At 39.5% G+C, this 16,493-nt stretch overlaps 1 protein-coding gene across 5 annotated transcripts in view; it reads left to right on the forward strand.

Moving 5' to 3' along the window:
* The window catches only part of LOC4397681 (nephrin), a 264,444-nt gene that overhangs the window by 188,411 nt on the left and 59,540 nt on the right, over positions 1–16,493 (forward strand). For all 5 annotated transcript variants that reach the window (XM_061657212.1, XM_061657211.1, XM_061657214.1 and 2 more), the window contains one exon: positions 9,042–9,194. In XM_061657212.1, coding sequence (XP_061513196.1) covers positions 9,042–9,194 — 153 coding nt within the window. The remainder of the gene's footprint in view (positions 1–9,041; positions 9,195–16,493) is intronic.

The raw sequence follows: 16,493 nt of genomic DNA on the forward strand, positions 1-16,493 counted from the left end.
TCATTGAAAAAAAATAAAAAAGATGTTAAATGTTGATGAAGTACTAATTAACCCTATTCCATACATACTACTACATGCGTAACGATTACTTTCACATCAATTCTGTATCATTATTTAAAAAAATCTTTTTTTTTCTTCACTTTAACTATGCATCATTCACGGATAATTTGTGTAATATTATTAAACCTCTCACATTACAACATTCCAAACATTTGCAACCATTAAAAATTTACACCAAACTTCTCAGTTGCACTGTGCAGTACATACTGAGTACACAATGGCTATTTAGTTTCCTTTTTTACTTTCAAAGTTGCTTCGTGGACAAAGTAAACCTAGAAGAAAGAATCTACTGCACCAACCGATTTCAATGGATGGGAAACGAAACGGATGCTGCGGATCGATTACTTCCTTTATGTATAATACTACTGTACCATTATGTGGGGAAAAACCGATGCCAGAGAAAAGAATCCAAAACCCCAAAGAACAGCCACCGCGTGCCTTGCCCGAATGCACGAGTGCTCCTGGTGCTGCTGCGTCAGAAGAATTAGTTCCCAGCACAGTTTGAACTGCTCGATTTCAGCCCTTCCGATGCAGCTGCACAGCCCGGCAGCAACGTGGCTGAACTCGACAAGCGTATAAACCATTGAGCGCAATGGATAAAATCATTACGTAATTGAATTTAATAGACTTACCTTGCCGGTGGTAGGTAGGACCACCTTTGCCATCCTTTCCGCCAGCACCTTAACCGAACACTCGTTCGCTAGCAGATATTGTGCGGTTGAGGCCCGGCCTCGATTGCGATGAGCCGTAAAATGAAACCATTAAGGCAGTCCACCATGGTCCCGTGGCAATGAAGCAAAGCAAACCGTGAAGAACGTAAGAAAAATGCCTCCATCCTTTCACTGATCAACACAGCGAAAGAGTAAGACATAACAACAACCGGAGCACACACAAACACACAAAAATGTTGGTGACACACAAGAAAACTCCACGGAAATAGAAGAAAGACGAAATGGAAAAAAAGGTCAAACGATGGTCCCCAAAGTACCCACCATAGCTGTCGACTTCCCTGAAAGCGCAGTGGAGCAGATCCACCGCACCGCACCGCAGAATCTACTGCCGGTTCCTGCTCTAGTTTCCGTTCTGTTGAACGAGTTCCTTTTTCACGGGTTTTCGGTCGCCACCGTCCTTATCCTATCCAGTTCGGCCCAAGGGACCGGTCAATCGGATCGGCTGCTGCTTCAAGGATACTCGCTGGCAGGCTTTACTTCACCCGGGCCTCTTCACCATTTCGTTGCATTGCGTTCTTTCCCCTCGATTGCTGTTTGCAGTTTTCACTTTCTTACTTTTTGGCCACGCTCGGTGACACACGCTCGGTAAAACACATGGTACCCATCCCCGTTGGGAGGGAGGGACAAAATGCAAAAGTTTATTGAAAATATGGAAATACCGCCAGCCCACGACCCCTTGAAAGCAGTGGTCCAGCGGTATCGCTTCTTATTAAAAACTTTGGCCCACTGTGCCCCTTGTGTGTGATGCACATACACACACACACTGCTTCGAATCCCTCTCTTTTTTTGTATGTATCAATATGAAGAAGAATACTAAGCTTTGCGCGAAACGATTGTGCATACATTTAGGCGTTAGTGTACCCCAAAGGACCGACGACAAAAAAAGGTTATCGTTCGTGCACAGTACCCAAGAAGTGTCCGTTTATTAAAAATGTATCGAACAATCTCACAAGCATACTCACATACACTCATATACACACGTACAGGCTAAATGGCTATCGAATCTTGCTAACGGTTGTGTTTCGGTTCATGAATTCAGCTGTTAACATCGAATTTGTACGAAATACGAGAATAACCAGTGTGCACTGATGCACAAACACAGGCAAACACAAATGAAACTTTCTCTCCCCCCCCCCCCCCCCACCCTTAGCGTGAAGGGAGCCAAGTGGGTTTCGCGAACTCGAGCTCGGTCGATGTCCAACCCGGAGTTGACCCATGGGACTCAAAATAGCTCACGGGATTGTTACAACCCGTCGACCGGACCCGATGCTCCATTTGCATACATATGAGCTTTTGCGACAGTGTTTCGACATGCAATCATATCACGTGAACCCTCACTAAACGGGCACCAGCTGGATTGGGTGCGGAATCGGTTTAGATCAATCGCGTCTGTTATTATGATTGTCACTGCATTGGAGTTGAGTCTTTTTTCTGATGTTCTCAAATTGTGATCGAAAACTAGTTTTTGTTATAAATCTATTAGAGAGTTTATTCCTTCTCTAAAGCATTTTAAGTGTTATTTTCTCTGAATTCCGTTGATTGTTAGTTTACATCGATGAACAGATTCGTAGATCCTAATTTTGATGCAATTAGAATGTTTTTTTTTCTGAATAAATATAACTATATTGCTACTAACAATATACAGTCATCCGTGCAGAAAATGTACCGTGTATTTAATTTCAAAAAATCTTCATATTTATTACACAAATATTTTAATTATACATATTTAATTACTAGATATGGTATTTTTTTCTGCAAAAATGGCCTGTTGCTTATCACCAGGAGCTACATGCAATTTAACAGATATAACAATATCACTTAACATCTAATTTAAGTTTAAAATTAGTTTTATTATTAAAATAAAAAGTTAAAATTTGATTATACTAAGGCTTATCAACAACTTAAAAGGAAAAGCGACATACATACTATTCGAAGCAAACCAATCCCTTTGCCAAAATCAAACGGCCAAACAAGAATGCTTACGTACAGTACGACTTGCCGCAATTCTTGATACTCAAAATGTGTTGCCTTATTTTCTACAGCATGTCTCACACAGTCATGTTGGTATCGCTAAATTTTAAATTACTTATTTGCATCACAAAGCTGAACAGTAAAGAAAAGTAATTGAAAACGGTACGACTTTCATTAGACGACGTGCCAGATTCAAAGCAAACTTCAAACCTAGAGTTTTGCTATGCGCATTACCTACATTTTGGCGCTTTTCTTTATAAGTGCGACGACGAAAGGTACACATTGAAGCAATCCATCGCTTATCATGCTCGATATACTTTTTTAACCATGCTATTACAAGCGTGTATATAAACTCATCAATAGTAGAATACTGTTTCTACTTTTAATCGTATAATTCTTCGTAACAGCTTAAATATTTGAAACCCCCTATCACAAAGTTAATTGAGCATCAACATGTACATCCCGCTTCACACCATCGTAAGAAAATGATGCCCAAGGTTATTTCATTATTTTGTCCTCATTTTAAATTTAAATCATCATCTTATCCCTGTTTCGTCGAAAATAACACGTACAAACATAATAAGACTCACACACGCCTCAATTAAATCACGCAACTTTACTGCTGGGCCGCGTCGTCTCATTTTATATGGTTTATTTATCTCACAAAAATTGCATTTTATCCCCTGAAATGCTAATATTTACTCAAATTAACAAAACTTTTACTGCCAAACGCCACGTATAATTCACCCTGCCTGCCACTCCGCAATAAGCCACATCTCCATAAAAGCTTTTCGGCTGTCTTCAGTTCTCTCTCTACCACCCTTTCTCTCTCACACACACAATATCCCTGCCGCTGTAAGTACACGCAGTACCATTTTCTTTGCGCCGTAGTATACCCTTTTCGCGAATACCCGATTCGAACTTTTCCTGGGGATACGGGCAGCACCAAAAAGCACAGCAAAGGGTGAGGCAAAGTAAAGAGAAGAAAAAAAGTCAATCTAATCCACGCTCAGTTCGTACTCGCTGGTAACGCTGATTCCTTCGAGAGAAAAAAAACACACACACACACTCACACATACACACACAGACCTCAAATATAGCAGACATTCGATGGTTGGCTGCTGTTGCTACTGGTGGCACTGAGAATTCATCATAAAATTTTTATCCATGAAAACGACTTTCGGAAAGTTCATTCCTCCTCGGAATCCCATTTCTTTCTTTTTTCTTCATTTTTTTCTGGGAGTGAACCCGTGAGAGGATAGCCTGAGCTTCGTTTCCGGCATGCTTTTGTATACAACCGCCGACGGTGGACTATATCCTTACCGGCGGCTGCACACCATACACACCATCCGCCCGGTAAACTCAAAATATCGGCACACACGTTTCACATCTGGCAGTTTCTGCATGGTGGATGGGAAGAACCCATCCCGCTTTTGGCAAAACGAACTTCCCCAAAAGGCTACACGGAGAAGCAACACGAAGGGAGCACATGTTTCCACTTTTTGTTTCCAGCACACTTCTCCCATCTGCCAAGTTGCAGTGGCGATGGAACCCATATGAGATTTATTTTCAACCCATTTTCCAGCACACATCCCTCCAAGTGTGTTTTATATTTTTACGTCCCTTCCCTCACAACGCCCTGTGCTTCTGCCAAGAACACACATTACGGCCCCAGACGCCGGGAAATGGGCGTTCTGTGCGAGGTATTTTTACAACCATTGCATAAGGCCCACTTTTCTAACCAACGGGTCGCGAACTGAGAAGGGTTATTCAAGGGAGTTTTCTGCACACACACACACACACACACAAATGAAAGAGAAAAACGACAACTTGAAGGCAAAATCAACCCTTTTTCGGCTACAGGAACTGGTGGAAAGCTTCGAAAGCACTTTCCACTCGGATGCAGTGTATGTGTGTGCAATCTTTTCTTTCCACACACCCAGACAAATGGATAAAAGCCGGTGGAAGACCGAAGACCCCACCGCACACGGTTTTGCATAAAACCCACCCTTCTGGTGTTTCCACCATTTCCTTCCCTCACCTTGGGGAGAAAAAAGGTTTCCATGGCAGCGGCCCGGGGTTGAAATTGACCGGGAAGAAAAGGAAAAAGCTTGGTCCAAACTTTTTCCACCCATCAAGACGAACCACTCTATAACAACACCTTCGCGCTGCGTTGCCCTTTCCTAACACACTTGCCCCCGTGCGCTTAACGAAGCGATGGGACGTAAAAGTCCTCCCGTAAGAAAATACGACACATTAGCCCGTGAAAACGTGGTACACTGTCATTTTGAGTTTTCTGTCGTTTGCTCCTTCGTTTCTCAGCCACAGCCCCGAAATTGCAGTGCCGATGCAACAATTTTCCGATCCGGTGCATCGCATGTACCTTTCCCGGAAAACCCCAATCCCCAAGCGTGCGACGGCTGGTACGCTTGATGGGAAAGTTTTCCCGTTGCCGCATGCTCATTGAAATTCAATAGGGTGCAAATTTTTTTTTATTTAAGCACTACTGCAGCAGGGTTGGTAATTTTTCAATTTCACTCCGCGCGTCAACCGATATTACCCAGCGCGAAAGAGTGCAGTTGAAAGTTAGGTTGCGCGGAGGGGAGAAAATTGACGGTACATTTTGATTGGCCTCCTCTTTCCTACCCTTTACGGGCGAGGTTGAGAATGGGGTAGGACTTTTGGCAACTTTTACCACACCCAAATGTATGCAAAACTCGTGTCGAAACACTGTTGCGGTGGATTGGGGCGCGTATGGTGGATGAAAGTTTTCATTAAAACGGTACTAAATGGGAATGGGTTGCATATTGATTTCAATGTTTCATTATTTGAGGTTGGTAGCATGCGGAATTATTTTTTTCTATCGAGTTTTAATTTACTACAAATTGTACACAGCTCCAACATAAATGTATCAATCAACATGGGGAATGAAGGAGACCAAGCTTACAATTTCAAGCTTTTATTCAGCCTATAGTGCAATGAATTTAATTATTAGCAGTGATGTCGTTGCGTTTCAAGTTATTAAACGCTTCGAGTATTAAGTTGTTTTCGATTAGTTATTAACACTCGAATGTATGTTACTTGTTGTACATCGAAGAGATCTACATCGAAGAGATCGCTAGTTCAACTCCAGTTGCTAATCAAATGCAACTGGAACTACTTAGTACTTATTACGATTACAACAACAATGAAGTACATTCCAAATTCATTAACTGAAAGCTTTGAAGTTGAACGAGCGATAGTTTGCGCGATATATGCGTTTGTATGAAAAACCTGGTTTCTGAAAATAATACAAAAATATTAAGGACTGTTGTACTTTTTTGCATTTTTTTTTTTCAATTCGTTTATAATTTTTTGTAAAGAAAAATATGTACGGTTGTCTTTTATCGAGTAACTTGCCAATCAAAATCACACATTCAAAAGTTGGCAGACTATCGAACTTGCAGGCTTTTGTTAACCAATGTATTCAGACTATATATAGAACTATAGAGACCAATGAACTAATTAAGGTAACTATTATTGAAGGCAGAAATAAAAAAAAAGTTGTGTAACTATTTATTTGTTTTATTTGTTTATTTGAATTTGTTAAGTGATTGGCCATCATTGCGGCCTTATCACTGATCTTATGAACTATCTTAGTTGTCTAATATAGCAATAAATAACATAAAGCATCACGGTACATTGTAAGATCACCACAATTCGCAAATAACAGAGAGTATCACAGCAAGACATACAGGGTAGCTTTAGGAGTTTAAGTCAAAAGAGTCATAGCGTGAGATGTATGCAACGTTGTTTATTTTTATAGAGCCTTTGAGTCAACTAGTATTCATTGTTCTTTATCGCTATCTACACGTCTAGTTTGGTCAACTCTTAGTAGCCTATAGTTTCTTAAAGTTGCCAAGCTCCTACGTTGCTATTAACTCTAGCTAAAGGGTCTAGTGAATCTATTTCTCCTAGGATGATTAAAAAAAAGATGTTTGCGCCGTAGGACTAAACAGGCGAGTTTCTTCAACACTGAATCGATCTTATTCGACCATAACGAGGATGATGGGCACAGAACTACTGAGGAGTATTCTAGGATGGATCGTAAAAATTTCATGGCTTGGTAAAAATATATTTATATCTTATTGTCATATTTTTCATTATTTTATTTCTGCGACAACAGACACCTGTGACATGTTTCTAATTTTAATTAAACAAGTTTCTTTAAATTTAAAAGCGTTTAATGAACTTTGCTGTGATGCTTCAATTTTACAATATTTACCGAAATAAATATACACAATCCAGAGCATTTTTTTTTATTTTTTGCTTATGAAAATAAAAAAAAAACGAAAATAATGTTTCATTTTGTAAGTATTCATCGTTAATTGTACTATAATTGTTGATACTTAAAACTTTGAGTGCCAGATCAGTTTTGTTCAGGGAAACACCTGGGGGCCAAGCACATTTTGTTTACATTTTTTATGGCTATTAGATATGATTCTAAGATGATGATTTAAAAGATGATGAAAATATTTAATTTTAATACAATTTTGGCTGATTTTGGACCATTTATGAGTATCGATCAATTTATTCTATAAAACGGAAAACATCAACAATTTGCAAAAACCGTATACATTACAAAGTTATTTATCATTCAGTTGATCTTTTTGCAAAAATCATGATAATACGCCCCATCTGTTACAAGATATTAAGGTTTATAGTCAGTTATACCTGGCTATCATATATGATATCCATGGCACCCCAGGAAACATAACTGACTATCATATATGATAGCCATGACACTCAATGATAATACTGTTAGTCTTTTAAAAACTCTTTTAAAAACTGGATGCAGTTCGAATGCAATTTTCGCGTTTTTTAGTTATAGAATATATCGACGTGACAATATTCTATTCTATTGTTTATTAGAACAAATGTAAATTTGAATTCTTGCGAAGTTTTCAAAATAAAGAAAATCATTAATTGAGAGATTTCCATTGCATACCAAACAGATAATATCAAATCGATAGTAGACCAGGGACACAGAAATTGAGAAGTAATTTCATTTTGAATTTGACCAATTATTCGGTCACTAATTTTCAGTGTCAGTACATGAAGAATACTTACTTCCACAAGTAAAACTGTCATGAATGTGCGCCCTAAGATACTTTCACGCTTCAAAAGCCTACGCGCATAATAATCAACTAATTTTAATAACACAGCACCAGCCTATCCTAAAGGAAACTCAATCTAATTTTCGATAATTTCCACGCATAACGGCCGTTCTCTCGGGCGTGCCTGACAGTCACTGGCAAACTGGTTAATTGGAAATTAAAAACCAAGAACCCGCAGCACTTCCCGCGTGCACATAAAATTTCCACGGTTCCGTGCCATGTTTTTACGCTCGATATGGACAGGAACTCAACCGCAGTTGGTGCTAATAAATGCAGAAGATGCTTGCCATTTGCGAAGGCGCAACCAAAGAAACAGGTTATAATGAACGAGGCTCTGCACGGCCCAGCAGCCGTTGTTGTGCTCACTGGCGCTCGCGTAAGATATGCACCGTCTTCATCCGCATCCGCATTGCTTTGCCGCACAGAATGCCCTTCACCCGTCCAGAACTTGTCCATCGGCAATGGAATTAACAATCAAACGGGCAATGGAGTCACGAACTCCGGGTGTCCCCCGGGAAGTGGGCCTGTGACGGTGGAGAGCGTTCGGTCGGTTGTTCGTTCAGTTAGTCGCTTGTAAAAAAAAAGCCACTCCGACACGAAACAGCGATGCAATTGCCCAGGCACAACAGTCAAACAAATCACTATAAAATTAGATTTTTATAGCATCTCGGGCTCTTTCCGCTTCGTGATGCTTGCGAAGTGAGAAGCCAATCGGGACAGCTTCTTTTGCCAGCACCAGGGCGTTCTTAGCCGGAATGCGACGCTGGACTAATATTTCATTCAATTAAAGTACGGCTGCGTTTTCGGCTGCGGAACTACGAACTGTGGGAAAGTTATGGCTTGTGGGAATTTTGCGCCAGGTAGCCGGTGCCGTGCCACTTGAACGGTCTCGCAAACTGATCGGACTAGAACTTTTCCACAATCGCACAATCACGTGCAAAACACACACACAGACTGACTCAGTACTACTGTGTGTCGGCGGGCTCGTTTACGTGGGATAAAACTTTACTGCTGCGCTGGTGCTTTTAGTCAGGCCCGGGACATGACCGAGTGGTGACGATGGTGGTGAGAAATTTTGGCATCGCTTTAACTCATCCGTACAATTCTTTTTATTTCGTTTCAGCTCCACCCACATCGATCCAAATCCAGGGCTACAGCCAGCATGCAAAGGTGGAAGTACGCGAGGGCGAAGAGCTGACGCTTACATGCGTCGTTCCGAACGCGAGGCCAGCCGCACAGATCGTCTGGTACCGGGCAAATGTGGAGTACAAATCGAGTAAGTAAATAAAGGCTTAAAGTTTAACGTACAATGTGTTTAATTATCCTTTAATATTAATATTATGTCATGAAACTGCTTTCATTTTTGCTTTCAAACTCTGAATATTGCTTTTAGTGATTTTAAATTCATTTGGAGCAAACATTTAAAATAAAAAGAAAATCATAAATTATTTAATCGTTTTTATTGCTTCAAATTTGTTTCGCCCACGGTTAAAATCGATGTTCAACCGTATGTTACCACTTTATGAACAAGCTTGCTCGTTGCATTGTTAAGCCAACAAACCAGTAAATTTCTATGAAAACGGGAGCTTTAGAATGCTTTGTACCGATGAAATGTTTTGCTGTTTAGTTAGGGTGCAAATTTATGAAGCGAGAATATTTGCAGTTGAAATTTTTATCTTTACAAAAGCAAACCATGCAAAAAACCTGTATGTTTTTCGGTAGCGAGTGAGAATAACAATTCACTGTGAATTTGTACATAATTTCATAAGTGGTTTAATTGGTGAGCCGTTGTGTCTTGGGTGGTAAATATAATGGGTAGGAATGAAATAAATAAATAGAACAATATTGAACACAGTATTTAGATCAATCCAGCAATCATTTATGAACTAAAATTATAATATATATAGCTCTCTAGGCAACTATTCAATTCAACTGGTTACAATGTACAATTTTGAAGATCCTATGTTTAGTATAATGCCACCACAATTTATTTTATATTATTAATTTTTTACGTTTTAAAAATACTTCACCAATAAAAAAATAAGTATTAATAAATACATTCAACGTTTGAATTACTAAAGTTTAGTTTCATCAAATATAAACTTGAACATCTACATACTTTCATACACTTAGAATATAATTGTTAACACTGCAAGTATAAAACAATAGTAAGAACATTGCCGAGATTTTGACCTATGTACTCAAATTATCATCAATTTTCTAATACTTTTACATGTAACATTCTACTAAATTTAAATATTGAAAAATATTTTTTGCGATTATACTTACTTACTTACTTGTCCGGCGCTACAAAAACTTGGCGGTCTTGGCCTGCTTTAGGAGTGTCCGAAATCGCTCACGGTCTCGCGCCTTCGTCTGCCGGCGGACGTCTCCACGTTTTCTTGCCACCTTAGTTTGGGGTTACCACGCCTCCTCTGTCCTTGTGGACGGCCTAAAAAGACTTTACGGGGTGGGTCGTCCGATTCCATGTGTACAACATGGCCAGTCCACCGGAGCCTGGCGAGCTTGATACGCTGTACGACAGTGAGGTCGCCGTACATCTCGTATAGCTCGTCATTATAGCGGCTCCTCCATTATCTTTCTACAAAACTAATGATAATAATACCATTTTTAGAACTACTCTTTTATTTCATTTGGCTGATTCCATAGAGCACTCTGATCACCATCGATGTAACACTCATATTACCATCCAAAATTATCGATCGACCTCTAATAACTGATATTAAACGATTTTACTACCATATTGGCCAATGTTGTCAAGCTACATGGTCATTTTCTTAAGGAATGTTGACCGTCCGATTTTCGGTGAACCGAGTGAATTTCATACCTTTTTTTACATTTATGCATGATTTTCAGATGTTTTTCACGGCCTGATTTTTGACATGAGTATAGCTAAAGTGTGTCAAAGGCAGATAATGGGCCCATTTCCCTTTTAAGTTCGTATCAAGAAATTTCAGCCTGTCAGCTGTTTGCATTGTATAGTAATTTTCGAGTAGCTATCATATTGGGTATAATGTACAGATGGGCTTAGCCCAAGGTGTATGTATTTAGAAGGTTGATTTTTATCGCTTCTGCTTATTAATGCAGATTTTAAGAGTATTTTGTGTATTCGTCAAGTTACCAGAAAGCCTGTTTGAGCCAAAGTTTTCACTCGTTAAAAAAAGTGACGTTCAAATTTCTAATTCTAGCTTTGAGGCTGAAAAATCTAGACTGAAAACCGCAGGCTAGTTTTGTGTGTGGTTTTGTATGGTGTGTTAAAATGATTTCTGCCAACTGTCAAACTACATATAAAAAGGCTGACAACGCGATATTACGAAAGCCTCCAATATGGGAAAATATGAGTTGTCCAATTTCATTTCTAAATGACCTATCAAATATAATCCTCACTTAAACGGTACCACTACTCTCACCATCACAATTTCCACACCGAAACGAGTGAATTTATCCTTTTCGAAGAAATAAATGCATAAAAGTAGGAAATATTTTGATCCCACCAATCCCAAGACACATCATATTGCTTAATGATAATGAACTCCTGTGTTACCAAGAACTATCTCAATTTGGAAAACTTTGATCAATGTAATTTACTCTCATGGTTTTTTGTTCACCGTTCCCAAATACTGCTAATTGATTTTGTGGACCAATCAATAGCCACATAATACAATTAATGAAGGCCCTTCAAAAATGATTTTGACATCTTTTTTGTGCCCAAAATTACACATACACAGTTATCGTACTGCTTCAATCTCACTACTCGCGCCATGCATATCAATTGAAGTGTGCAAATGACCAATTGCACCAACGTCCGTCGCCTTTTTTGTCGATTCTACTTGCACCATTTCTACCGAAAAGATGCAATGCGACCAATGCCCCGTAATTCCATCATCCCAATTAAGTGCCCTCCACTTCATTCCCATTCAAACACAAAACCTAAAAGTGTCACTCATGTATGTGTGTGTGTGTGTGTGTACAGATGCTAGTACACACTGGTATGCGCCCATTAGCCGCGTTGTGGCTCGCAGTTGATCACAGAGGTCGAGTCCGTCACCGCACAAAACCCTCGACCGTGGCACCGCACAAAATGTTGGCTAGGTTGAATCGGTAACGGAGAACTAATTCGCACCAGGGACAAAATTAGATGCTTAGCTGCCTGGGAACGCAACCGCAATAACCGCTAAAAGGGGTAAAGGGTTTGCCAAACCCAACTCCCCAACTCGTCCGTTGCTGCATAATCGAATCGTTCAAACCTTGTTCCTACAACAGTAGCAGCAGCAGCCGCAGCAGCTACGTTCGTTGCATCTAGCTAGGGCGCAGAGGGCATCAGCTCCGGTTCAGCTCGACATTATTTTGATAGCTCCACGGGAGCGACACGGAAAACGGCACGTATGATTTACATGAGCGCATCCAATGCTACGAATCGATTTATTCTGCAGAGCCTCTAGACAGACCCGATTCCCAAACCTGCTCCATAAAAGTCTCGTCCGAGTGTCCCCCAGAGCTGATTTAGTCCGCGTTTTATGTTTTGCCAACCACCCCCGGAGCTCGTGAAACTCGCGGGGTATAAATCAATTTCGAACTAGGCGAACCAGCGCTACGCACTGTGACCGATTTCTAATTACCGTTTTTTGCTGCCCTGCTCAAACCAGTGCCGGCACACGCATAACGCCGCAAAGGTACTTTTGGGGACACTAAAATTAACATATCGACCCCCGGCATTTGGCGGTCCCGGTTTTCGCGGTGTTCCCCGTGTTCGGTCCGGTTAGCCCACACATAAAAGCGTTTAAGTGCTGGCGCACATTATGCGTATTATTACAAATTGCACTGATGACCCGCTGGTTGTAAACTCCCGCACACATTAAGTGTAACAATGATGGAGGAATGTATTAAATGGAAAAAATGGAATGGAGCACTCTCTTTTTAGACAGGCATTCAAAAAACCATAACTCTTGCAAAACATAAAGCACGATAAGAATATGATACTTTTTTAACGGGTCCAAGAAAGGACTCCCGTCTTTGATATCCCACAAAGACAAAGTATTTGCAAATTTCCATGCCTTTGGTGACTGTTTTTCGTAATCGTTTGCTCGCCGGTTGGGGCCGTCATAATGAGAACAAATTATGACATGCTACTGGCTGGGGCCGTGTGCCCGTCACAGAGTCACGCTTCCTTCGAGACCTCTGTCACGCTGTCCGAAACGCAACTTCCGAGTGGGACAAAATCCTGGGCTCAAATTATTTCTCCTCGAACCTCACCGAAGCAGCATCTCGTGGACGTACAAAAGCTGGTGTATAGGTATAAAAATGAACAGTAATTATGTCATAAATATGCTGGCCCTGGTGCTGCTGCTACTGCTACCAGCACAGCGAGAATCGTATGACAACCCTTCCAGCGCTGCTGACAGTATACTTTGAAGGACTTTTTGGGATGTTATATTTCCTTCCGGAGCAGTTGACCATACTACAGGCCGGGGCGCATACACAAATTAAGAACAGTTCCATTGGGAATACATAATAAAAAGGGAAAATGGTTTTGTTGTTTGGCGGGAGTAAACGATCAGTGTTGCTACGTGGAAAATTACCCAAAGAGATGCCTTGTACGTAAAAATGATATATTTGTACTAGGAAGTGATGTTAAAGAATGATTTTCGAACAAATTTGAGCAAAATGCTCCACAAAATGTATCGTTCATTATTTCAGGCTTTTAAGTTTTTTTTAATTGATAAAATATCAAAACATGAAGATAAAATTTATTTTTAATTTAATGTACTATTTTTAAAATAAACATCATAATATAAGTTGATAAATTAAATTAAATATAATTTGCATAGCTTCAGGCGTTCACTGTAAACTGCCAATGCAATTTGTTTATTTAGTTATATACTTTAACACACTAACACTCAAAAATAACAGTAAGTTGTCCAGAACTACTTATATTTTCTCTAAACACACAGTTAGACCGAGTTCAAATCGAACAAACTTAGCCGAATATAAATCAAACAAACACCCCACACCAGCTGATTTTGATGAAGCTTAATTAAATTCTATTAATGGAAATCAATAAAATTTGCACATTTCGGTCTACCGTTCGGGGAACTCCATTTCATCGCTTTGTCTCATCATGATAAAGATTTTTATTTTACAACCATGTCCCTCCCCCAACCGATGGTCCAGTTCCGGGGAGCCAAAAACCCCTTTCCAGCCCGTGCGTATCTAATTTACATTCCTGCACTAAATGTTTAATGCTTAGGCAATTATGATAATAGTGCCCGGGTGGTGATGGTGGTCTGCGCTCGACAAACCCGTTGACAGCGTTCGGTAGGTAATTTTGATGACCTTTCTTCCACCTTCCGCTGCTTTCGCTGTTCTCTTTCACGCTCTACACATCCGTCCTTTCCTGTCCCTTTGCGCTACTGCGTGCACCAGAAAGCTAAACAACGCGCAGGAAAGGCGTTTCCGGTTTAATTGCTCATTGATGAGAGTCACGTTTGAGAGGCCGGCGTGCCGGCACGTCCTGTCCGGTCCCATTCATCCATCCATCCATCCATCCAACCCCATCCGGATACGGCAAGGTTTTGAGGTTTTTATGGTCAATTTGAAAAGTTGGTACTACTCTCCGCAAAAGATTTATCGAAAGTCTTCAGCGGCGCCCGGGCTGCTGCTGAGTACGGTTCCTGCCACCTTGATTTATCGATGTGCTGGGTGGGTTGAAGGTTGGTTTGCTGGAATTTGGCAGGGAATGGCAAAGTGTTACGGTAGGGCTTTATTTAATATTGAGCTGAACATGGAACAGTTATGCAACAACCATTTTGAAAGTTTAGTAAAAAGCAAATTTAATGTTAATTTTGATGCGAATTTTAATTATATAATTATATAAATTACATAGATTTTAAAATGATTGCTCATTTGATCACGTTTTGATTAAAATTCGCAGATCTCCTGCTATTGTTACTTCGCTACCCAAACGAAGAACGAATTATTAAAGAATTATGGAATTATAGCAAGTCTGCTAAAGTGACTAATTCATAATTCAGTCAAGATCAGCTGGTTACTAAAAAGGACACTTTTGATAATAGTAAACACATTTTTAAGTCACAATGGACTCTAGACATCAATAAGACGAAGAATTATTATGTGTCCCAGCTCATACCTCTTCTCTGAAGTCTTTGATGTTGTATTCGAATTGAAAATACCAAGCGTCAAATGATGAGAATGCTCTTAAAAATGGATCAGCGATCTAGTAAGATGTGCGACGGTAAGGGATTAAAACAGCAGGTCTATCACTTAACACTTTGAGTGCCATGGCTATCTCATATGATAACTTTAAATTCTAATATCTTGTTACAGATTCTGCGTTATATCATGAAATTTTGCAAAAAGATCAACAAAATGACAAAAAAACTCTGTAATTTATACGGTTTTTGCGCATTTTTGTTTTTTCCTGTTTATAGAATAGTTTTTTGATACCCATAAATAGTCAAACATCAACAATATAAATGCAAAATAACAATTCTTGCGATCAATATTGTGTAGGCACCTATATTTTAGTTATAATGTGAATTTTCATATCGGCTAATATACAGTAGATATTATTTAAAATTTTATCTTATTTTCAACATACGTTGTTTACATGATTACTATTTCCTTTTCATCAATGAAGCATCTTGTCGAAAACAAAGCCATACATAACATTAAACTGTTGATTTGCCGATTCAATTATCAAATCAAAGCAAAACAACGTAAACACAACAAGAAATCAACCAAAATTGCATTAAATCATCATTATTTTCACCAACTTTTATTTTTTTCAATATTCAATCACACTTTACTGGAGATCATGGGTATCATATATGATAGCCATAAAAAATGTAAACAAAAAGTGCTGGCCCCCAGGGAAACATAAACAAAAATAGCCTGGCACTCAAAGCGTTAAACGTCGAGAGGTAGCATTGGTAAGTAATGAAGTACAAGCAACAAAAACTAGTATGTGTATGTGTGTTTTTTTTTAAATTACTTTAAAATCCAACCATTTGTACGAGCATCATTTGAAATATTCTAATTTTAACCACGAATGTAATTTATGAAGTAATATGATATACAACACAAAGACAGTTGTGAACAGGAAACGAAAACCTTCAATCTTTGGTTACTCATTGCACAGTTACAGGATGTCTCGCGTGTCATCAGTCAGGGATCTTGGTGTGATCCTTGATTCATCACTTTTCTTTCGCGAGCATTACCACTCTATAATTACCTAGGCCAATAGGATGTTAGGATTTGTAATCAGGCAAACTCTTGAGATAAAAGATCCAATATGTCTGAAAGCATTATATTCCGCATTAGTACGTTCCATCCTAGAGTCTGATTCAGTTTCTTTCTCCAGATACTGTCATGTGTGGATGGCTAGGATAGAAAGCATATAAAAAAGATTTTCCAGAATAGCAATACAGCAATTATCCGCAGTACGCGATACTCGATATACGCGAATTCGCAGTACGCGATTCCTCTAAATTTGACAGCTCCATTTGTTTTTTGCAAATATTTTAATTATTTGAAA

This window comes from Anopheles gambiae, chromosome 3, assembly GCF_943734735.2.
Source record: "Anopheles gambiae chromosome 3, idAnoGambNW_F1_1, whole genome shotgun sequence".
Lineage (NCBI taxonomy): Eukaryota > Metazoa > Arthropoda > Insecta > Diptera > Culicidae > Anopheles > Anopheles gambiae.